General features: G+C 42.0%; 1 protein-coding gene across 6 annotated transcripts; it reads left to right on the top strand.

Annotated features, from left to right (window-relative positions):
• Window positions 1-266: 266 nt before the first annotated feature.
• Window positions 267-24,716, top strand: LOC126388607 (catenin delta-1-like). Of its 6 annotated transcripts, XM_050041810.1 has the most exons (22): window positions 267-566; window positions 5,804-5,927; window positions 7,790-7,953; window positions 10,589-10,657; window positions 10,759-10,878; window positions 11,070-11,329; window positions 12,372-12,653; window positions 12,789-13,029; window positions 13,143-13,365; window positions 14,184-14,376; window positions 14,492-14,609; window positions 14,714-14,867; window positions 15,102-15,119; window positions 15,461-15,529; window positions 16,493-16,620; window positions 16,855-17,005; window positions 17,209-17,401; window positions 17,923-18,119; window positions 18,733-18,774; window positions 18,879-18,946; window positions 19,194-19,297; window positions 22,927-24,716. In XM_050041810.1, the coding sequence occupies exons 3-21, from the start codon at window positions 7,795-7,797 to the stop codon at window positions 19,251-19,253; spliced, it is 2,745 nt and encodes a 914-aa protein (XP_049897767.1). In that variant the 5' UTR covers window positions 267-566; window positions 5,804-5,927; window positions 7,790-7,794; the 3' UTR covers window positions 19,254-19,297; window positions 22,927-24,716. The 6 variants fall into 6 exon arrangements, with proteins under 6 accessions (XP_049897767.1, XP_049897768.1, XP_049897771.1 ...); XM_050041811.1 differs by lacking the exon at window positions 5,804-5,927; XM_050041814.1 differs by lacking the exon at window positions 7,790-7,953.
• The last annotated feature ends 582 nt before the right edge of the window (window positions 24,717-25,298 follow it).

Below are 25,298 nucleotides of genomic sequence, written 5' to 3'. Positions count from 1 at the left end.
GTGATGGTCACTGGTAGTGGTTTGATGTGCCAATAGTTTTGTCGTGTTGGTGAGGAATGCTGTTGTTGTACTTCCCCAAGAAATGCAGCTTCCTTTCAGGCCATTGTTCTTGGGCAATCAATGAAATGACATCAGTGTGTGTGTATATGTGAGGGAGAGGGAGCGACAGACGGAAATAAATGGGAGGAGAGAGGAGGCGGTGGGTGGTAGCCTATTTATTCTGCAGCAGAATTTAAATCCCCCTACTCGTTTTATAATCATAGGCTCGCTCACATCAGTCCCTGTGTGTTTTATTTATATTCCCAATCCGGCTGCTGGCTGCTGAGTACCTGTGCCAGTCTAGAAACTTCTGACAAACACCTGTATGAGAGAAGGAATTCTGCGTGCGCCGTCTTTACGGTAAAGCCGCTTGTTGATCCCGCCCTCTCTGTGATAGAAAACTCGGTGATGTCGCTTCGTCTTTAACGAGCTTGACCCAGAACCCAGGGAAGGAGGGGAAAAGAGGGGAGAAAACACTAAAAACGGAATAGTCGGAAAGGGGTCGGGACAGGCTTTCCACGAGCAAGGTGAGTTAATTCATAAATGTTACAATATGGCTCATACAGCGGGGGCCGCGGGTTTTTTCCTCAGATAGTGGGTGCACTGCAGCGTTGGCAAGGAGTGGTCACATCATCGACAGATCAGCAACACGACTCCCCAAGGCTAGCGTTAGCTGACGATGCTAACGTTAAAAGTTCATACCGTGACCCTCGGGCCTGTTGTCTACCGTGCACACTGTTATAACAGGTGAAAAAGAGCCGTTGATACCAACGGTTAAAACCGAGAACGCCGTCTAAATTTGCTTAAAATGCCGCTAAGATAAACACGAGCTAACTTGCGGCTAATCTGTGTTTGCTATGCTAACGTTAGCCTGGCTGTTGGCATCGCTTTCGGTCGGCTATGTGGGTTATTGTGATGCTAACGTAGCAAGACAGCCAAACCAGGTCATGCGGGTGCTGAGCGAGCATTATGGCCAACTGGGCTGATTTGATCTCCAGCATTGTCATTTATCTGGGCAGTGGCGTTAGCACAAGCACCGAGTAACTCAGTGCTGAAATACGCGAGTCTTTGTTCGTGAGAGTCATTTTAAACCAGCGTCTTATTGTTACTGCCTCTGTGCTTTAGCTAACGCTGCCAGCTCTGCTCGTCGCTCCTGCCCTAGATTGCTGTATGACGTTAGCAAATCAAATCACGACAGTCTGTGGGGTTTTGTTAGATAAGGGAAATGCTAGCTGGTGGCGGCTCCAGAGGGAAATGTTTGGGTATAAAAAGTCGGTAGCAGACAGTTTTATCAGCTAAGCAGATAAGTAGATTTTCACACTGCGACGGTTATCATTTGTAAGGAGCCCCGGAGAGGACAGTTTAGGTTATGGTAATGCAAACCCCGCAACTTGTTTGACAACGCATGTATACGTTGAGCCAGTTTTGTGTATTTGAGTCCGTCCAAAGGGTGGTGGTCCTCCAGTTGCAGTCTGTCACATGGGCTGGGAGTCAAAGTTTGTCCGCCTGTGAACCTGTTGGGTGGGTCCTGTGTGAACTTGTTGTGGTAGGAAAATGCCTGGGTGGGGATAACTGTCAGCTTGACTGTGAACAGATAAACTAGTTAGTTTTTCCCTTGTAAACATTGGTTTTATACAGGCACATTAATTGCTGTGTAGGTAATTGCCCTCCCTGTGGGCCTTGGGACTATCTTGGTTTAAGTTTACACAGTATGGCTGTAGGTATCACTGGGTCAGGGCTTGTTTAATGTGCCTCAAGTGCCACCTCTAATAACACCGTGTGTGACTGTGAACAACACCCAGGTATCAGCCTTTCCTGTCCACTTGTCTCCTAGACAGTGTTTGATTGTTGATGCATGCTTCCAACGGCGACTGCAATTGTGTCTGCCCTCTTAAGGTGTGCAGGTTAATCCACAAAGGGCCTAACCTGTGTGTGTTTGTCTACGTACTTGCGTGCATGTTAACATCATGTGTGTATGTGTTAGGCGGTAAGTGGATTAGCAGGCTAAAGCTTCAATCCCATTACAAGCCACGCTCAGCTTAAACCAGTGCCGGTAGCATCACACTAACTTATCAGTTAATTGCAGTGTCCCTTACTTCGAGATGCGTGAACACATGTGCTGTTTGACAGTGAGTGTGTTGTTTCAGTGGGAATTTTTGCCACAGATGGCAGGTGTAGACGCTTATTGCATTAACCAGAGTTTCATTAAGTCGACAAAGGCTGTATTGTTGGTTTCATGTGTGTATGATTGCAGATGTCTTCTGACGGAGTTGAGTGAGTCATGCTGACTGATGGCTGCAGAATCAGATGGAGATATGTGACTCGTGGTGTGTCAGGGCTCCATCAGATGTTTGAGGGGTGTGTGTATGTTGTTGACTTTAAGGCACTGTGCTTGACTTCTTGACCATTTGTTGGCCTTGTGTTTGGGAAAGCCAAACATAAATCCCCATCTGTGCACTTTTGTTCTTTCACCTTTTAAAGCTTTTTAAAAACATTGTGCTTGGCTGCTTGCAGTAACCTTTACATGTCTTAATATACATGTTTAGTGAATAAGGGCTCAGAATCAGCATGTATGACAAAAATGCTTTCTTCCATTCTTAGTTTCTTTGTGATTTCTAATAATTTTATGCTTGCATTTTGCTGTTTTTCTTCTTCTTTTCTTGAAGTGGTTTACCTGGACATAATTTGTCATCTTAGGGAAAAAACTAGGGTAGCAGCTAAAGATTATTGTCATTGTCGATCATTGTGCAGATTATATTCTTGATCAAATGTCAGGAAATAGTGAAACAACTTCCCAGAGCCCGAGGCAAAGCCTTGCTTGTTTTGTCTTAATAAACAGTCAAAAACTAAAGATAATCAATATAGGAGTAAGAAAAACAACATATATTAACATTTTAAAAAATTGGAACCAATTAATTGTGCCACTAGCTTTGACGTGTCAATCGACTTCATTGTTTTAGCTCCTTAAAAACTAAGAGAGAATGAGGATTCGGTGGTTAAACTACAGGAACGAAACAAAATGTTTTAATTTATCATTAAAAAGATGTGATGATGTGGCCACATAGGTTCACAATTATTGCTTCTGATAGGTCATGAAAGCAGAACAAAAAACAGCAGATGGAGAACAATATTAGCAAAACAGGAAGTTGTTAGTGGTCGTGTGATCAGCATATTGACCATTGGGGATTTTCACCACAAAAACTTCCTCCAACCATCAGGTGGTTTATTAAAGTGTCCATTCTATAGGCTCTCGTGGTTTTGTGTACAAGCAGTTCTGTTGAGGAAAATGGTTTTCGTTGAGCTCAGCTAGCCGCTTCATCCCTTTACTCATCTCTGATGTCGAATCCACAACATCCTGTTTCTCAGGAAGTGGGGAAGAGGGGAAAGGGGAGGGGAGAGGCAATTGGACAGCACCGATTGTTTTCATTGTTCAACGAAACTCACCGCTGACTTTCAAGGCCAAAACTAACAGCTGTGAAAGGGAAAGACGGATGGAGAACAGAAGTCACGAGTGGGTTAAGGGCAATTTTAACTTGACCCCCTCTAGACACAGACAAACACAGATGCACTCGCACTCAAATATGTCCAATAATGTCCTCCTTGCTCTCCAGCTCTTCTCACACTTGCGTTCATGCTCTCGGTTTCACAAACTTCTTATTGTTTCACCAGCCTCCCGGACTGACAGCTGCAAATTCCCTCCTCTGACTGTGGTTAAAACACAGACACACACACAGAAACACACTTAGAATCACATTCCCAAGTACACTTGCCAAGAAATATCAATCACAGTTTATAATTTATCTTGTATGAATGACAGTTGCACTCATTAGTGAAACAGGATAGTATGTAGCATGTCAGTGATGATAATTTGCTCCGTTGGAGATAACATGAGGAGCAAGGCAGTGTTTACATGTGGCTTAAAATTGTGGAATGATGCCAGATGAAAAGAGGGTAAGATAAACAGTTTGTGTTTGGGTTATTGCAATTATGAACTTGCCTTAAAATACTGCAACAGTACAGTAAACACACATCTCTAAAAGATTATTAGCCAGTGTCCTGTTAAGGTCGTTCTACAGTGGATGAGTGGGTGGGCTGCTGTGCTGAATTGGCAAGAGACAATGCTAGGAATGCAAGATTGGCTTTTATCTTTTATTCAGCACTCCTTTCCTTATCTCAACCCCCCCATCTTACGCTCCGGCTTACCCTCTTACTCTGTCTCTGAGTTTTTCACTGTCTGTCTTTCTCCTCGTTTTATTTGTTTGCAGTCCTGTTCATCTCCGTCTGTCTGTAGTGGGTAATACCAGCCCTGTCCTGGCTATGACCATATAAAGGCATGAGTGGTACAGGACAGCAGTGTGTGATTTGCTCAGGTGGGAGGTTATAGCTCTGGGGCGCCACAGCCATTAAGCAAAGGATAGTGTGAGTGTGTCTATGTGACATCATGTCTTCCTGTCAGCCAGCCTTATCCCGCATGCAAATCCTGCTTTTGGTTATGACAAATTCCTTTGTCTTGTGAAATGAGCCTCAGCCACTCCTTGTTTTCTCATCAGGACATCCCACTTTCCTCCCTTTTTTCCCACACTGGGCACACCCCGAACTGGGGCTTTTTTAAATAAGCCACAGGTCATATTCGTGTGTGTGTGAATGTGTGTTAGTCATTGGCAGACGTACAGGAATCGACGCAGCGGTTGCAGGCTTCATTTTACTAGTTAAAGGGTGTTGTAATAGTCTGTCTATCACACAGTCATATCACCATGTCTGTCTTTCTTTTTCTGTTTACACAATCTGATGCAGGTGAAACTCTGCGTCATTCGTCACCCTCTCTCAACTTGAAATCCTATCCTTGTTAACACCCTACCTGTCGTGCACAAAAACACCTGCTGCCTGAAATATAAATGCAGGTCCATGTTTGTTGCCCAAATTGCTGTGGACTTACACTCCGGATTGTCAGAGGAGTATGTCTGTGCATGTTGGTGAGACAGAGAGAGGCTTTGAGAAACTGAAATCGGGTCGCCCCTCCTCTACCTTGTCCAACCAGTTACACAGGTGTGCTGCGCGTGTGTGGGTGGTAATGCCTGTGTTTATTCACCTTTCAAACCAGGGCCGAAGAGGAGCCGGGTAGCTGTAGCGGAGGGGTGTATCAACAGATAAGAGGATCCGAGTCTCCACTTGTTTGGCTCTGCCACAACAATGTCTTTCTCTCAGAGCACAGCCAAGATAACAAAGAGACGTAGGGGGAGGGATAAAGAGGCAGTTAATTTGAAAGAACATGAGTAGCGGACTGACGGAGATAGGCCAGAGGTAGATGAAGACTGATTAGAGAGGAACGGCTGGAAGAAAAACTGAAAAAAAGCCAGGTTAAGAAGGAGAAGAAAAGAATGAGCTGATATGAGAACATATGGTTCTTGAAGAATGTTACTATCTCTTAAGTCCTCTTTCTCTTTTTGCTGACGGTCAATGTTTTGTGGCCCAGAAAGAGCTGCAGGTTGGTCAACTTCCCACAGCTTGCTGCCGTGCGCAGGCCAAATGTTGTGTAAATACAGGGTGTGTCGAAATGCTGAAGCTACTGTATGTCTCTGTCTCTTGCTGTGTTTTTTTTTTCTTGCTCGCAAAGCAAACACAACCCCGTTAACACACTCGTACGGTATTCTCACTATGTTGCTGTTTTTCAAACCGAGGTGCCTTCATTCTTCACTAAAATATTTCCCCCTCTTTCTGCTTATTATTTTCCTCCCTCCACCTCTCTATCTTTCTCTCTCTGCAGTCCATTCCTCCCTGTTTCTGGGCTTGGTGGTTCGGTGACATTCTACCCATGAGCAACTAGAGCTCAACCTCTGACCTTGGTGTGATCTCTCACCTCTACTACCAAACCACGCCCACAGGTGAAGGTGTGTATCTCTGATTTTCTCTGAAATTGAGATTCTTTGAGAGTGTGTTTGTGTTTTATTCACAAAGACAAGTATGCAGCTCTCCTTGGATTGAATGTGGTGTGTTGTGATGTTAAGATCCCCCCAGAAAGTATGAAAGGTGCTTCTCTTCAGGTGATAGGCCGCATCCTAGGGCTGCTCAATTTAGCTCACGATTATTTATTCATTTACTTTGAATACATGCTTTAATTGAACTTAAAAAAACTCGCAGTGGGTTATTTTTTGGAAATAAAGTGTCTAAAGTGTCTAAAAAGTCACAAAATCTAGTGGTAAAGTCACCAAGTTGGCAACACTAATGCATTGCTGTGATGGACAGGGGTTGGCAGCATGGGCTGGATTTATAACACAAAACAAAACAAAAGCATCATTTCGAAACGGAATGTGCCACAATAATCACTTTATCTCGGTTATCTTGTCATAATCTTTTGAAGCAAAAATCGAAATCGAAAATAAAACACCCAGCCTTATCTCATCCTCTTTGTTCTTACAGTTTGTTGTACGCTGCAGATATCTGTATCACCCTAAATTATGCTGCAGATGCAGCCTGTGCAGATAAAACAGTCATGACACCAGACTTTTGGGATTTAAAATTGGTGGTTTAAGTTTCAATTTGTGATGTATAAGTATGGAAAATCCAACTAAACATTTCCCCCATGACTTTGTAAACCACATTAATTGTATATCCATGAAATAAACATGTTTATGCAAGCGAGACAACCCATATTCTTCTCAAATGTGGAGAAACAAATGCAATGTTTCCTTTTAAAAGGAAGTTTGCTTGTAGCGTTCTGGCAATGCATCAGTGCTGTTTGCTTTGCAAAGACTTCACACTGCAGAGGATTTATTTTCAAAGATCTCTTTGTCTGCCTTCTGTATGTAAGAATGTTTTTCTGATGTGGTGTCTGAGAGGGTGAAAAAGCCCAGAAAGCTACTCCACGCATGCCTTAAGTGGTAATAACTTCATTGATCTGCATGGAGGGGATGGTGGTCTTGAACAATGTTATGTTGCAATAATCTCCACATCATCGGGATCAATATGTTGCAGTATTAATGCTCACTGCAAAAACCCTGATGGTAAAGACTCTCCCCTCCATTATCACTACTATCCTCACGCAGTGTTTTGCTCATATTGTGTCTACTGTCAGACCTGAAATTTATAGTATTGTGTCATGTGAATTACGCCTTTAATGACACTAATGAAGTAGTTTAATATTCTGCTGCATTTTCTTTTTACGTAGCGCCACCCTAGAATGATTTCACAGTTGCACTTACAGTTAAAAGTGATGCATTCAGCACATTTCTTGTGATGCAGGTTTCTTCAGTGCTGACATTTTCCGGGTATTCCTAAAGGAGGCATGAAATTGGAGCAAGTCAGCCACTTTTAAAGTCTCTATGCGGGAAAAAAATAAAAACGTGAATGAATGAGTCATTATACCATGACAGGTTTTCAAAGGAATAGATGTTTTCCACAAGAATCCTGTGTAAGTTGGGGAATTTTTTTTTGTCTGAGTTTCAGACACAAACATGTCCTTACAGTTGCCACTGCTGTATAATCATTATTGAGTTCAAAGGAAGGGTTGTGCAATCCCAACGGTGTCAGTTTCAAGAGGGCATCTCAGTGTCAGTCACCAAAGCAAAGCAGGTGACTCAGAGAGGATAAGGTAACCCCTAGCCCACAAAAATCTGCGACCATCGGAACTTGCTTACTTTATATGGAGAGGTGTGTCTGTGTTTTTGTTAGACACCCTCCCCCTGTGCTGTAGTGTGAACGAGGCTGTATGGATGTGTGTAACGCCCCCCTCTCTCCCCTTGGGGCTGTGTAGTGTGTATGGAGCAGTGTGAGAGCGCAGCGGCTCTGCTGGAGTCGGTCAGGGAGCAGGAGGTGCAGTTTGAACAGCTGACCCGGGCGCTGGAGGAGGAGAGGAGGAGAGTGGGCCTCCCCGCAACGAGCCCCTCGGCCCTGGGTCGCCCCCTCCCTCACACACAGGTAAAGCTCCCCAACAAAAAACTCCCCATCCAGTGTCTCTCGTTGACATTCACTTGACGTCCAATCCATGGATCATGATTCTCTCCATCCATCCATCATTCATCCCTTCTCTGCCTCCGCCCGCCTCCTCTCCACCAGCGCTCGGCCAGTTTGTGTCCCTCTACGTTTCTTTGCATCATCATTGAAAGTCTTTCTTCACTGACTCTGTGTCTCTGAAGTCCTTCTGCCATTCGGCCTTCATCTGCAAACACATCAGTTCGCGCCTGCATGTAGATCCACAACTTTTAACATGCCTGAGATGGTCATCACACATTTTCTGCATGCCTTTACTGTCACTTACAGGATACACACTGACACACACACACATATACACCTTTTGTCAGCCCCCACTGTGGCATCTCAGTTATTTCCCTCTCTGTTCCAGCATGTCGTGGTACAGAGTGCGGTCATCTGTCATGCATGTCGCGTACTCCTGCATCCATTGTGGTTTCTTATTCACCATGAAGAATTTTGTCTTTGTGTTTTCCTTATTTAAATCATTTATCAAGCCCCTTTTTGCATGCAATTATCTTTTTGTGTGTTGAACATCCATGGTATTGCAAGCTATTTGATGAAAATGTGTATTAAAATCACTGGTATCTGTTACGTCCTGTGCTACATTATATCAGCCTTGTAGCCTGTGTTAGGGTTGGGCGATAAGATGATATACACCTGCAGGCTGTGTTGTTGTGTCTACCATCAGATGTGTTTGCATACCTTCAAAGTTGCATTCAGTTCACTTTAGTTATTGATTAATGTGTTGATTATTTTGTAAGTTTATTTTTTGTCACAGAGGATATAAGAAAAACACAAATGTTTAAATTTGAGCTGTCAGAGCTGTTAAATTTTGGCACTTTTGCTTCAAAAATAATTTAAATGATTAATCAATTGTCATAAAAAAAAAAAAAAATAAATAAAAGTAGCAGATTGATTTCCTGTCAATAGACTTATTATCAACAGACAAACGGTTTCAATCCTAACACCAGTTATTACCACATCAGCTGTCACTTTACTGTCTAAGGTATTTAATTTGCTGAGTGAACTAAGGACAGGCATTCATAACTCATTGTTTTATCCACAGTTTCTCAATTGATTCTCCATTAAATTTACTGTATTATGATTTAGATCTGTTTTGCAGGTAAAGGTCAGCTTCCTTGTCTTGGGGGTTTTAATGCTCTCAGGTTCCCATCAGACAGAGCGTGTTTTGCAGGTTGCTGTGTCTTTTATTTAATTGTTGCTAGGCAACAACTGAATCACCTGTCCTGAACTGCTATTTTGCTGTGAAGTGAGCTCACAGTACTGTTCCTAAATATCTGAATAAATAAATGGACAACATGGCTTTGATTGAGGGTGAGAGGCTCACTTTGCTTTTTAGTTTACAGCTGAGTTATTTTCTTGGACGTGGTCCCACTGTTGCCTTCTTGTCCCATTTTGTTGTCTCTACCAAATGACTTGACAATCAGAGACTGGTAAACTTTGCTTAGGTGCCTGAAGGCAGCAGTAATTAACAACAGAGCCATTATCATTCAGACAAAAGGTCGTATTCTGTGTCGTAATCACAGGTTGACATTTAAGCATGTCTTCAAGCCTTTGGCATTGTACACTGACCGCATTTGAAATCTATTCCTCAATATTTTTCTTCCATTAGGGCTCGCTGACATAGATTAGACATTGTGTTTTGTCTCTTTGAATCCTTGGAGGTGACTTACTTGAAAATGTGTGTGGCAGCTGGAGGATGAAGGCTAAGAAGGCAAGAATCTTTGCTTTTGGCCTTGTGCGAACTGTGCATGTTTTATTTCTAAAAATAATCATGCCGATGAAGATTCTTGTGCTTTGCCAACCTCACAGTATGAGCATTTTTCCAGGACCGTGACAGGGTTGTTGGTAAATGAGGTGGTATTATAGGAAGGGCCAGCTGTAGAGGAAGCATGCCCTCCTTGTTGTAGAGCAACACTTCCACTTCCCCATTGCTTTTTAATAACAGCCCTGCCTCCTTGTGGACATTATATCAAGTGCAGTACGACATACTACTGGAAATTGAGTGGGAGTCAGTGTTTGATAAGGTTCATGACATTGTTTTTTCTTGTATTAGTCAGTAGTGTCAAAGAAATACTGAAACTGATAGTAACCCAGTGTGCTGAAACGGCTCCTGGGAAAGAGTTCCAGTATCTCAATTACACAGTGATTCAGCTTGAGAGTATTGCTGATAACTGAGGTGGTTATGTTGCTTAAAACCGAGTGTTACTCAGGGTTAGGTAGAAAGTGTCCAAGTTATACAGTGTGACAGTCATTGGTTATGTAACAGAATACAGCAGGAGGAAGTAGGGTGTGAGGATGAGTGGCTGCACTCCAAAATGTCCTCCCTCATGTCTGGCAGTGATTCACAGACCATAAACATGCAGGGACAGTTTGGTCAGCAGTGAATGTGCTTCAGCAGCAGTAATATCATCTGGGAGGTTGTAAGAAAGGAGACAGCACTGGTTACTGGGAATCATGCCTTCAGCCTCACTTTTATGTACTGTTAAAGCAAAAGTGTATGACATTTAAAATTTCTACAATACAAATTTCACAGTTGGGTCTTTCTCTTTTATGTCAGAACGGGCGTTTAGGGGATGCAGACATAGAACGGCTGAAACTGACTGACTCATATATAAACGGCACACAGGTATGTTGTAGTTTATTAAGTAAATGTTATTTTTTCTTGTATTTATAGCAGTAAGTGTTAGTGATTTAAGAATATTAATGTGTGATGTGTCTGTGCTACAGTACAGAATGGTGGACCCTGCACACGGCGCTCTCGATGAGAGCTACACACCAGAGGACGACTCCCAGGAAGTGCACTCAGTCTTCTCTGACGAGGGAACTGCACGGCGGCCAGACAATGGCGTAAGTGATTATGACACATGTGATGTCATGAGACTTTTCTGCAAAGGCTTGTCTAAAGAATCAAGTTGACAGTTAAAATTTTAGTGGTACAGATGGATTCATTTAGCTACACATCCAAGGATCTTAAAACACTGCATTATTCTTTGCCATAATATATTTTAATACATCATTCCCATCTCACTCTGCCTCAGATGAAGAAACCAATCTCGCGCACAGTCCTGCCTTCTGACTCGATGTCCATTGATGGGGGCTTGTCGGTGCCTGGTATGGGTGGCTATAGCGCCACACTGGACCGTCCTTACAGGCAGGCTGTACCAGCAGACTACCCCACGGCCACAGTGCCCAGAAACTACCACTATGGTCCTGTGGGCTATGATGACTACCGGGGTGGGCCACCATCGGAGGCATACACTAGCCTGAGCAGGGGCTCGCACATGGACGAACGCTACAGGTACAAGACCCCTTCACAAAGGAGTGCTGTGAATGTTTTCCTGTGATTGTTGTTAAAACTATCTGAATATGTTGTCTTTATGCCACTAGGCATATGACGGTAGCAGAAATTTCGTAGTAGATATCAGTACCAGTGAAATTCCACAATTAGAAAAAAGGCAATATCCCATGTACTTAAACAGATACTCCTTTATTGAAAACATTTAATTTAAATTTTATTATTAATCACTGATGACCTTTCTCGAATGCGAAGTGCTAGTCTATGTGGGTTATGTGAGAAAAACAGAAACGTGCAGAGTTGACGCTCAGTGTCTTGTCAAACTGCTTGTGTTTGTTTTACTGTGTAAATATGCAGTGCCCATTGAAAAGACAGGCAAAAAAAGGCAGAGCCTCCGCTGCAGTCTCACTTGTCTCAGTCTCCTACGGGTTGCTGTTTTACTTCCTTTGGCATTTAACGGCAGACTAGAACACTTGTAGGCGTTAATGCTGCCCTGTCGGGCTCTGAAGAATACAATCCCTATCATACTGGAAAATGGCGAGTACCGTCAGATTTTCAGCATTTGAGCTTAACTTGGTACCAATCCCCATAAGCCAAACTGTCACTGTAGTTTTTTGGGTTTTCATGAGTGGACACAAAAGCGTAATGTATCACATTTGTACATCTGTTGCACACAAACTGTTTTATGAGTTTATGAATACATGCTCCAACCATGTTTGGATCATTTACACCAGAGTTTGAGCCGCTACAGTTAAACCTCCGATCATTGTTGTTTAAACAAGATCTGTAACTACAACTGCAATTCATACACAAAACAAAATAATACTAAACTCAAAGCACTGTATATTTGCTAAAGAGATTTATTGATGTTTCAGTTCCTTTAAACATGGTCACAAGAATATTTCCTCCATAAAACATTGTGGACAAAGTGGTTTAACTTTGATGTCCTTCTTTTGTTTTTTCTTTTTATGGAAAAAGTTAATGTAATGGGATCTCATCTCACTTTAACAACTCTGTTCACTTCCCTCGTTCCCTTTTCCCCCAGGCCAGTTGACGGCTACAGGACCCTGGACTCTGGCTACCGGGCTCCAAGCCGTCAGCAGCTTGACCCGTATGCAGCACAGCCCCAGGTGAGCCGGGGGATGAGGGCGTTGGGCTCAGCTTTGGAGATGCGCTATGGCCAAGGCCACTACGCTCTGGAGGATGACCAGCGCAGTGTGGGATATGATGACTATGGCATGGGGCCTCCACCCATTCACCCTGGGGGCTACGGTACCATGCCACGCCTAGGGCCTGGCCCTGCTGGTATGGACAGACGAAGACTCAGGTAAAACAACATTGATAATGTATATCAGCAATATGTCACAACGTTCCCTGCTGAGCTAATTTGAAACATTTAAATTTGGTTCTTGAACAACACCTAACAAATGTTTCTGTATTCATCTCCTTTTGCGACATGCAGGAGCTGTGAGGACACTTTGGATGGTGATGTCGGAGGAGTTGATCCTTATGCCTGGGGTGTTCCCATGACGATGGAGAGGGGGAGCATGGCTTCATTGGACAGCACACTGAGGAAGCCTCCTCCCTCTTCATGGAGACAGCCTGAGCTGCCAGAGGTCATCGCCATGTTGAACTACCGTCTGGACCCCGTCAAGACCAACGCCGCCGCCTTCCTCCAGCATCTCACATTCAAAAACGATAAGGTGAAACACTGGTCACAATAAAATGCAGAATTACAGTATTTAACGGATATTTATCTTTTTGTATTGTGGCGATTTGGCAATTCCTTCATGTGAGCTTGATTATTTGTGTCTAGGTGAAGTCGGAGGTGCGTCGCCTAAAGGGCATCCCAGCCTTGGTGTCAATGCTGGACCACCCCAGCAAGGAGGTGCACCACTCGGCCTGCGGAGCACTAAAGAACATTTCATACGGGCGAGATCAAGACAACAAGATCGCCATCAAGAACTGCGATGGAGTGCCTGCTCTGATCAGGTTACTGAGAAAAACCCACGACCAGGACCTTACTGACACTATCACAGGTATCAACATCATGTGATGACTCTTCACCATGATTTGTTTTCCTTTCTCTTCAGCCTTTGGCCGGTGTAGTAGTTGTGAAAAATAATGTATACTCCTTTTTGCAACAAGTTGACCGTTCTGTCTGATATCAGGCAAGCGCAGCAGGGTCTCTCCCTCTCCTCTCACCGCGTGCAGTCAGTAAGTAGGTGTAGGGCAGGCATGAGGACACTGCTTGCCCAGTTGGAGTTCAGTTGTTGTGATTTTCTGTGGTTATTTGGATGCTCTCGCTCTGAAACTTCCTCTGGATTGAAACTTTTTGAAGTGCCAGAAAGTGGTCAATTATAGTGAAAGCACAATAGCTCTCATGCCATTCAGGTTTTGTGAGGATTTTATAGTTATGCCTAAAAAGAGTGTGATACGAATGAAAAGAGAGACACTGATCACATCATGTATTTATGTTTTATAAATATATATAATGACATGAATTGTTTACATTGAGTAAAGTCATTGAAAATGACAAAATAGTGCTTGGAAAAAGTACTTGAAAGTCCTTGAATTTCATTTTGTGATGTCTGTATGAGTGTACTGTTGCCATAAGCTGCAGCCCTTTGTTCTAACTTATTACTTAAGCATTCAAATACAGACACAAGTGTTTTTGGTCATAACAACCATCACATAACATGCTAATATGTTCAAGTATTGACAAAACAAGAGAAGAAAGCCAACACAAATTCAATAGATGAAACAAAAGGTCTCACTGAATGTATTTTGTTATTTAAAGGGCCAAACTGTCATTTTTATTGCAGTGATAGTAACATTATTTATCATATTGTCCCAGGCACCTTGTGGAACCTTTCATCCCACGACTCCGTGAAGATGGAGATTGTGGACCACGCCCTGCATGCCCTAGCTGACGAGGTGGTCGTTCCCCGCTCCGGCTGGGAGCGAGGAAGCAACGGAGGAGAAGAGAGCTGCAAACCACGCCATCTGGAGTGGGAGACCGCCTTGACCAACACTGCTGGCTGCCTTAGGTACGCAAAGGGACTGATGGACTGAAAGCGGAGAAAGTCGGACAAGGAGAAAGAGAGACTATTTTGAGAAGGAAACATGCAATTATGTGCTTATACGTCTCCCTCTGTCTAACAGGAATGTGAGCTCAGAACGCAGTGAGGCCAGGCGAAAGCTGAGAGAATGCACAGGACTGGTGGATTCACTCATGTACATTGTTCAATCACAGATCAACCGCAAAGATGTGGATAACAAGGTACCTGTTCACTTAAGTCACACTTAACCTCATGAAACCAAAGCACCTCTCTTACTTAGTCTCCAACTTTGATCATCTCAACCCTTTTTCTCCACCTATTGCAGTTGGTGGAGAACTGTGTCTGCCTCCTGAGGAATCTGTCCTATCACGTTCACCGTGAAGTCCCCGGTTGCGAGCGCTATGTAGAGGCCACGCCCCTCAACCAGGGACCTCCCCCTGCCAACAAAGGTGGCTGCTTCGGCTCTCGAAAGGGCAAAGGTGAGTGTCAGACAGCTATTACAGCTTTGAGTTCCACTGTGTCCGTGCAATTTGCTGTTGAAAGATGGGCATCTGCTGGTGGCTTTGAGCTTGTTGGTGGTGGAAGCACCTGTCGCTGTTTTTCACACTCTACCACTGTTTCCCTCCTTTTCCTCTTCTCCTTCCTCTTACCTTTCCCCTTCCATCTTTCTTCCCACCCTCCTTCTCATCCTCCTCTCTCTCTGCTGTGTTTAGATGAGTGGTTTTCAAAAGGTAAGATTCTCCTCATTAGTGTTGGTGAACTTTTGAAAGTATTGACCACTCTGTCATTTCTCATTTAACTAACGCAGAACAGTACTTGGATAAAGAAACAAGAATAATGCTGAATTTACATCCAGCTCATGAGCATGATCACCCGATGTCACGCAGACGATACTGCATGTTCACAGTGCCTGTCCCACTGGTTGCATGGTCGCATTTCACATAACGCTCTACCAGAATAGAGGACTGAGGATGTCTGACTGCTCATCTCAACCAGCTTCACATAGTCCGTGTTACTTGTTCAGCTCAATCTTTCATGTTCTCTCTCCTTTTTATTTCATCTCTTGCTGCAGGAAAGAAGGATGGAGAGGACGGGTCTGCAGAGCAGATCGACATTCCAAAGAGGACAACACCTGCCAAAGGTATGCGTCTCTCTTTTCCCTTCGTATCATTTATAATTGATCTGATAAATAATTGATCAGTCCCAAAAGTAGCATGCTTAAATGCTAAGTTACAAATCACCTCATGTCCCATTTTTTGTATTAGTCTGGGAAATGGCTTTCTGGGAAGCCAGCTGAAAATGTTAATGTTTACTTAAATGATTTTTTCCTGAATTTCATGCCTAAAATATCAGCTAAGTTCCAAACTAGTGGATAATAGAAGGGTTTTTTTTTATTAATTTTATGCTTAAAAAGCTTTGAGGTGTTGAGGCTACAAAGTGTGTAAAATGTGTCCTAATTACAGGGATAAATGGTTCCGGTTAAGTTTGGACATTATCAAAATACGAGGTCAGCTAGTAGAAGTAGTTTTTGGTATCTGATTTATCTGTGTCCAGCGTAAATGTTGAAGTTTGTCAAACTCTGTAAATCTAAAGATGGACGACATGACAGCTTTTAAAAAGTGAAGCCAAAACATCTTGATGGCTCTCTGATGGCTGGCTGCATTTTAGGTCATAAACTCTGCCCCCTCCACGTCAGCAGATGAGACGTGGGCAAAACTAAATTATCAAAGCACACGTCAAATCAGTTTTCCCAAAGATTGTTGCTGTCTTTTTAGCTAGTTCTTGTCACGCATTTGTGTGTTCATGTGTTTGTTATTTGATGCTTTAAAAAGTGGGTGTGATGTCATGATTGACAGCTGTGTGTGTCAGCCAGTGTGCTCACAATCAAAGGTGCTGTGGGTGGAAGCTTGATACCACAGCTCCACTTCCTGATCACTATTGCGCAAACTCTGGCCCAAAATGACATCACCAGCGCAAGATGGCAGCACCCATTTCTGGGATATTTTGGCACTTCTATGCAATGGGAACAAGCGGAGAGGCTTCGTCCATCTTTATATACAGTCTACAACTTAAACTAACACCCATCTCTCTCTGCCGACTTCAGGTTACGAGCTGTTGTTCCAACCAGAGGTGGTCCGTGTTTACACATCACTGCTCAAAGAGAGCAAGAACCCCTCGGTGCTGGAGGCTGCCGCTGGTGCAATTCAGAACCTCTGTGCTGGCAGATGGACTGTAAGTACCATTTCTTAACAAACTTGAATACTGCTGTTGAAAAAAGGGGAAATTTTTAGTAGTTTTTCAGGTGTTGTCTAAATGAGAGTTTTGGGTCTGTTGAAGTAAATTTAATCTGATTCGTTAGTTGTGATAAAGTCCATGACACTGTCTGTCTCGTGAAGTTACTCTAATGAAAATGCTGTCAATGTAAAATAATATTCATTGCTCTCTCTCTCTTCGCTTGTTGTTCAGTATGGTCGGTATATCCGGGCTACAGTGCGTCTCGAGAAGGGTCTTCCCATGATGGCAGAGCTACTGGCTCATGGCAACGACCGTGTTGTTAGAGCCATGTCCGGAGCCTTGAGGAACCTCTCCATCGACAACCGTAACTGCCAACTGCTCGGTAAGGATGTTGTGTTATGCAATGAGATGAGCCACAAAATACTCTGTCATACCCTTCTCTCTTGCTGTATATTTACATTTCTTCTAAATGCAATATTTGATGCATCTTGGAAAGTGTGTGCAATTATTTGGACTTGGATTTTTAATGTTTGCATTTGTATCACTCAAGATCATTTTTCTTACCTCACTGTGTGTCTCCTGCAGGTTTGCATGCAGTGCCTCACCTTGTGGCCAACCTGCCTGGAGGCCAGAGTCAATCTGGGCGCACTCTATCAGAGGAGACAGTGGTTTCTGTACTGAGCACGCTGGCTGAGGTGCTAGGCAACAGTGTGGAGGCAGCAAAGACCCTCAGAGCCTCGCAGGGCATTGAGAGGCTGGTGCTCATCAACAAGGACGGGTAAGTGTGTTCTGTAAAGTGAGCTAAGAACACAGTTAAAGAAAGTGCTTTCAGTGTGCTTTCATAATTTAGAAGCTATGAATGCAGCTTGTAGCCAACAGTGTTGCAAATGCAACAATGCTTTTTATTCTAGTAAGACAGATAAAACAGATACTTTGGCAGTTTATAATGAAGATATTCCTTCTGTTATGGAGCCACCCATAAATACATGCATGTAATATTTATGAAAACATTCTATTGAAGATTATTGAGGCTTTGTGAAAAAGCAAAGCTAAAATGTGAGCATGTGTTTTTGCAACTATCCAACTCCTGTTCACTCAGAAGCAAGATAAATTTGCTTTAAATAATTAGTTAATCGCCTATTTTTGATGTTAAATAGCTCTAAGTTTTTGAGAAGTCAAGTGTCTGACCCTTTGTGACGGGCCTAAACTGGCTTTCAAAGATAACTGTGCCAAAATATAAAGCAAAAACTACACCTCTGGTAAATGTGTGAACATACAGTATCTGTGTGTATCTTACAGCAAGCGCTCAGAGCGTGAGGTTCGGGGGGCCGGCCAGGTGCTGCAGCTCATCTGGGCCCACAAAGAGCTGCGCAAGCCTCTTGAGAAAGACGGCTGGAAGAAGACGGACTTCATGGTCAACCTCAACACCACCAACGGTCCGAGCACCCGAGCCAACGGCACCTATGAAGACAGCACCACACCACTGCTAGACAGAGGTCAGTGAACAAGAAACAGTTTATAATTAAAGCTGGAGTGCGGGACTTTTATATGTAAATGCCTTGCCAAATGAGTTCACGCAGAGAGATGTGGTGTTGGGCGTCTGGGGCGACTTACATCAACCAGTCAGAGCAGAAGGAGAGTAGACTAATTTATTTGCTTCTTTTTGTGTTGTCTTTTTCTGTTTGACACTGCTTTTTGTTTTGTTTTCTCAGTACGTCATCTGCATATTTGTGATACTAATGTTTTCTTCTGACACTGTGCATGTTGACAGTTTGACATAAAGATATTTTTGTAAAACAGGAAGAGGGGAGAGATGATAGCAGTAGAGCAGTAAAGAGAAGTAGATTTGACGTTCAGAGGAAGGATTAATGTCAAAAAAAGACTTGAACAGAGTGCTGTTTGGGGTGGGGAGATGTGCCGAGCTCACCTGCAGGCATAAGTCATAAGCACTTGTTGACAGTGTTTGTGCAATTACTGTCACAACCAGACAAAAGTCACGCACTCCAGCTTTAAAAACATTTCGACAGTGTTGAGAGATATTTAAAAAACTTAGAAAAAAAAGCTTAGACTGTTTAATTTAACTTGTGACTGTGTTTTGCTTCATCTCAGGGGAGAAGAGGGACATGATTCCACTAAATGACCTTGGCCCGGGTTAGTACATTTATCATCACTGCTTTATATCAGTACTAATTCATCAAAGTCATAATGAGATGTGGTCTGATTTAATCCTCATTGCTGTTGTCTCATTTCCTCAGAGGCCTACTCTACACTGGACCAGAGGGAGAGAAGACACACTCTGGACGAAACCACAGACACTTTACCGGTACTTGAAATCTTTCTCACGCTCATACCTGTAATGTCATGTTGGACTGCTCACTTAACGACACTAACCCCTAATCTCCTGCACCACTGTGAATATTTCCTGACTTAAACCTTTTCCTTTGGCAGCCTTTAAAACTTCACAATTACTGACATTTTTCTTTTCTCACACTCACATCCTCTCCCTCTTCTGTCTCTCTCTCTCTCTCTCTCTCTCTCTCTCTCCCCCTCTTTCTCTGGTTGTCTCTCAGCGAGGGGTGTATGGGGGCAGAAAGGGCTCCTTGCCCCTGTTGGACTCCTACGATGGTTAGCCCTCCCCCCCTCCCCTCTACCCCCCTCTGCATGTAACAGCATGGTATGTCCAACTCACCTCTTGTCCTGCATGGACTCAATGAGCGCTGTTCCTTTGCCTTATATAACCTCAGACCCTGGTGGCGTACTAAAACACTTGAGTTCTGCTGTACTGATATTTAACTATATGATACCCTGCTGTGATGTGTACATGCTGGTATAGTATGCTGCAAGGTGCTCCTCGTACATTGTCGTCCATGCAGTCTGTCAGTGTAGAGATAAACCTAAAGCTGATAATCAAGATGTAAATCCTCAGAATAATAACTGTTGTATGTGCAGCAGTGTCGTCACAATACCAGAGCTTTGACTATAATCCCTGTGCTAATTTTAGTATAAAAATGATCATAATTTCTTCAACACAACATCGAATGCATAGTGTAGTCTGTAAGTAACACTACACTATGCATTTGATGTAGTGTTGTAAAACTAGTCCTTAAAACTTTTCTTAATCAGCTTTGTAACTTTTGCCAAAGAGATTTTAACATGACACTTAGTGTGATCTTTGACCTCTCAAATAGTTGTGCGTGTCTTTTTATAGTGGCAAAAGCCAGAGTGGACTTACACTCACTTTAGGAATGTGTTGTAGTGTTTGATACTGTTGACATGTTGTGAAATGTTTGACTAACCTTTGGACTCATCCTGGATCCAAGTTTTAGCTGCTCTGTCCTTTGTCACCTGTTGCCAGTAGTCTAACGTTTGCGTTTCAGTGCACTCTTGTGGCTCTGCAGGGTATTACAGCCGCATATGTTCGATTTTGTTTTTTATGGCCTGCCTGCCATCAAGTTACTTTACAGTAGTCTGAGAATTATTGTTATGCAATAAAATAAACTTGTCAGAAGAATGATTAATTGAGATTTTGGGAAAATTAGTGAATGCAGATGCTTTTATTTGGAGAAGTAGCTCTGAAATAATAATCTATTATTGGTACTTGCACTAATTTTATTAACAACAAAATGTCACTTGGTCAGGAAGGTGGATCAGAAATCTACTTCCTCAAATCCATTTTTATTTGCCCCCACATAAATTGTCTTACTTGTTAGCAAAAAAGACTCAAGTTAATTGTCATGAAAAATGACCCGACGTGACTGCTCTATCAGACATGCTGTAGAAGGAAATTTTACATTACTGAAAGCAAGGACAATACTGAGCTACTGTATGTATGAATGGACTTAATTCACGAGAATTCACACAAGAAAAAAACTAAAAACTGCATCTTTTGAAAAGAAATGTTGAAAAGCTGTAGAAATTAGTTTGACTACGTTTTAAACAAATTACAATTGTGAGTGTGGTTATTTTTGATGTCTCTTGTGGCTGTGGAGGGGAGTACTGGAGTGAAACCGACTGTTTTCGCGTATTTTTATTATTGTATTGAATGCTGCAGTATTATGGACCATATTATGATTTCCAGTGTGTTGGGGAAACTGAAGTGTAATGGACTATTTCATATATTTCAGTTACTGAATTGTCAGGAGCTTGTCTTGCCTGTGTGTGTGTTCTGCTTATTCTGTGACATGATGGTTATGTAACTTAGGACGGTTACATTGTCACTATGTAAAGTCCGTTTTGTGGACCCCAGTAAGAATAGCTGATGCAGTGCTGTAGCTAATGGGGATCCTAATTCTATGGTAGACACAAGCAGCATTACCTCCAGTACAGTCGCTATAATGCTGAAAGACACAAGATCTTTTTTGGACAGATATTAGTTAGGGCAGGGAATCACAAGAGGCTCCACGATATAATATTACAACGGTAATGTAGTGTGACAATTCTATTGCGATTCTAAAGGATTTGCGATACGCTGAGTATTTTGATAATATATACAGTATATTGCGATATATTACCTTTTTTAACTGCAAATAATGTGCCAAAAATTGGTCAACATCTGTTCTATCTAATAAGATAAAGTTTTAAGGGTTAAGTTTTTCATTTCAAAAATTTTTATTGCAGCAAAAATTTATCTAGTGGACTGAAAAGCAATTTGTTTTATTATTCAAATAGACTACCAAAGGTTTTATTTGTATTTGCAACATTAAAAATCAATAATTGTTGTCATGTGCTGATACAGTATTACCAGACAAAATATCGCGCTACTATGCTGTATTGATTTTATTTCCCCCACCCCTAATATTAGTGCATATTTTAATTCAGCGTGTCAAAGGATACATGTGATTAAATTCAATATATGTGGCACAGTTTTTATCAAGCAAGGCTGTAATAGTAGCCTGCCTGTAATTTTAGTTACTGTCCATTAATGCCAGTGTGATTTACTAATGTCTTACAGGGAAATCTAATTAAATTTATGTCAGTCTCTGAACTATTTATTTTAAAGGTTACAATAAAATTCAATACCCGTTTCGAACTTTTTTTTTTTTTTTTTTTTAAACTAAGAATTTATTGGCNTGATTTACTAATGTCTTACAGGGAAATCTAATTAAATTTATGTCAGTCTCTGAACTATTTATTATAATAAAATTCAATACCCGTTTCGAACTTTTTTTTTTTTTTTTTTTTAAACCAAGAATTTATTGGCATTCGTATGTATTTACACACATATTTTTGCTTACATCTGATTCTTCTTTGTTACATACAAGAAACCAAAGTTATACAAGAAATGTATAAACTAAACAGTTGAACCAGTAACAGTTCAGCAAACAACTCGGTCTCGTTGGATTGTTTCTAATATTCCTCTGCACAAATCACAAATACACTCAGACACTTCTCCTAAGACAGCACAGTTTAACAGTGTTTCACATTGGCAGATTTAAGTATGCACTTATGGGAGCCCATCTTGTTCTGAAAGTGTCCATCTTAAGATGAAGGTGTGCTGTTATCTTCTCCATTACATATACCTTCTCCACTCTCTCATGCCACTGAGGTATAGTAGGAGGAAGTGGTTTAAGCCATGATGGAGTTATCATCTTCCTGGCTACTAATAGTAGGACATGCAATAGATACAGCGTCTTCCCTTAGGGACCCGATTCAAACTATATTAAGTTTAATTTTAGATATTATTACACATGTTGTTCCTATGGTCTAAGATGGTTCAAAAATATTAGTTAACATGAACATCTCTCTCCCAAATCCAAAAACTAGAGTGCCAAAACTCAAATTTGTGATGTAATAGAGTATAAAGTCTGGAGCTGCTCCATGGACGATGAATTGTGAGAGATGGTATAGATGACACTGAGAGCACCCAGAGGAATGTTGTGAGTGTATTGGTACATTTCTGTTTCAGGACTGAGAACACTACAACAGAATAAAGCTCATTTGAGTGTATATATAGTCTGTGGATCCCCAAATTATTCTCCCTTTCATTGTCTGAGGAGCAGCTCTAGACTTTATACCCTATGACATCACAAGTTTGAAACTTCTGGCTTTGACAGAGAGTAACTCATGCTTACAGATATTGATTGAGGCCATGGAAATGACATATTGGAGTTCTTACTTTAGGTGGTGTTCCCCTTAAACGTCTGGTTATTGTGACGGCACTACTGTGCAGTGTGCCATACTTATACCACATAGTGAGTCTCTGTGTTGCCTCCGTGTTTACCATGCAGATTACCCACGTTTTGTGTTGTCGTGTTCACGTTTTGACTCGGTTTTAATTAACGTAATTTTGCTCTGTTCCTCCAGAAAAACTGATAGTGTGCATCACCCAGACTGGGCCGTCCCTGCCCTACCACTGCTACTGAGGAGAGAAGATCCAGATGCACAGACTCTCTCCCCCTCCCGTCTCCCCTCCCCTCCCCTCCTCTCCTCTCCCTCTCTATCACCACACAGATGGGATTACAAGATGAGGGTTGGCATCCAAAGAAAGTGGCCATGTTGCAGGCAAAACGTTTCATGCAACACACACACTTACAGATACATACACACCTACTTTTTACAACTTCATTCAATTGTAGCAGCAGAAATATATTCAGTTTTTAAATTATAACTTTCCTGTAAAGGCAATCACCTTTGTTGACAATCATTTAATTCTGGTGTTGTCATCCTGCTTTTTTTTCTCTCTCTCTCTCTTCTTGCTATTGTCAACATTTTGGTAAATTTTTGTCATGCCAACGCCCGCATCCTAATGACGAATTTGTACGTAGACTTCTATGTAGGGTATATACTGTATATAAAAAGAAAATGGGGATGACTGCATTAGTTTTGGCTCATTAATTTAAATCGTCCCTTTACAGGGATCGTTGGGAGGTTCGGGACGGGCTGACAGAGCGACGGCCACCATGTAGATTGAGAATGTTGTTTATATAGGAGTTATTTTCCTGTCTAGAGTTATTTTCTCTCAGTTGGGATGAGCACAGGTGTAGACAAGAAAAGGGCAGGTGTGTGTATATTTGTCATACAGAAAGCCTGTGGCCGTGAGTGTGTGGAAAATGGACCTCGGAGTGAGTGTGTTTTTTGTGTGTGTGTGTGTGCACGGATCAGACCCTTAAGACCACACATTGATTATTTTATCCGTTCATGTTGCTGTTTTTATAGTGTGCTCCTACTCCTGTGACAAAGCTTTGTTTTGTTTCGTTAGCTTTTACGGACCAACCGCCTCCTTTTGTGTTTCATACCGTTATTTGCTAACTTTTTTCTTTTTTTTTCTTTCTCCTGAGTGAAAAATAAAAAACTGAGCTGCTGTTTTTTACATTTTGATGTGGGTTTCACCAACAACATCAGTGCAGCAAATCAAATTTGGCACTGAACTATATTTATGAAGCTGGGAGCATCGTACACTACCAAACCACTAAAACATTTCCTGCGTCTGAAACCATTCTACAGTAAAACATTCACACTATAGAAACAGTCTATGCTTCATTTAAACATTAAAGAACACTTTAGGAGGGTCTCTTTGACATAATTATTGTCTATTCTTTAAGAAATCACTACTTGCTGTGTGTTTTTGCAATATAAACGCTCATGTTGGCAGTCTTGACCTGCCGATTTACTAAAAAGAAACACTTTAATATGTGAGGCTTCTTCACTCAGAGGAGACTCGGACAGATTTGGGAGAGATGCTGACTTTTTATTTAATTCGCTAGGTGGACATAAAGCACATTTTGGTCTGTGTTCCATTTATTTCTACCATTTTTGTTGTGTTTTTTCCACTTTGTGTCAGGTTTGTTTGTATTTTATTTCGGGTTTTGTATGTATGGGAGCGGTGGGTGAGAGCATTATGCAATTTGTTCAACTTTTTAGTCCCCAGTTTTACTCCTGAGTTGTTTTTAAGGCAAAAGAGACCAATCATCTTTGTTTTGTTCTTTTTTTTGTTTTTTACTCTCCACACACAATATATTTGTAATGTTGCCTATCCATGTAAAATTATGATGTACCATTCATACCTGCCTTGGCTCTGAGAAGTTGCTTTTTTCAGTAAAGTATGTAACTGGTAATACTGTTGTTTTTATAAATAAAGATCTTTTCTTAGACAAGATTTGGTGACGTGTGATTGATGTGGCTGTGTGGTGAGGTGAGGAAGGACTGCTGTATCATGTAGATAAACACGTCTAATTAAAGAGAGGCAGTCTGTCCGCCGCGGTAATTTCATCCCTGCACTCTTGTTAAGGCAAATGGCAAGCACACAAACTCAACACTATGTCAGATATTCACTCTCTAACGTCAATGTGCTCCGTTTTGGATGCTTTTAACTGTCAAGGCTCATGTGTGAAATCATGCATGTCACCAGGCCTGTTTTTTAAACTCCCTACAGACACATTCATCTCCCAGTCTGAGACTCCAAACTGTGGTCGGGTTTTGTGTCCATGCCTGCGTAAAGCCGATTAACTTTCAAACACGACGTACAGCTCAGCATACTTAAAGACTGTTAAGTGTTGACGTTCTCAGCTTTGCTGTCGTCTCCAGTTACACATGCTGACAAGGAATAGCTGTTGCGTGTATGTATGTGCGTGTGTGTTGTTAGACTCCTGACATGTCCAAGGAACACATGAAGGTTGTACGAGGACGTGAAAGTGTCTCAGCATTTCCAGTATGCAACACGCCTGAAATTCATCCCA

This window comes from Epinephelus moara, chromosome 4, assembly GCF_006386435.1.
Source record: "Epinephelus moara isolate mb chromosome 4, YSFRI_EMoa_1.0, whole genome shotgun sequence".
NCBI classification, from domain to species: Eukaryota; Metazoa; Chordata; class Actinopteri; order Perciformes; family Serranidae; genus Epinephelus; species Epinephelus moara.
The sequence above is the reverse complement of the archived record's forward strand: the minus strand, read 5'-3'. Positions and strand labels throughout refer to the sequence as shown.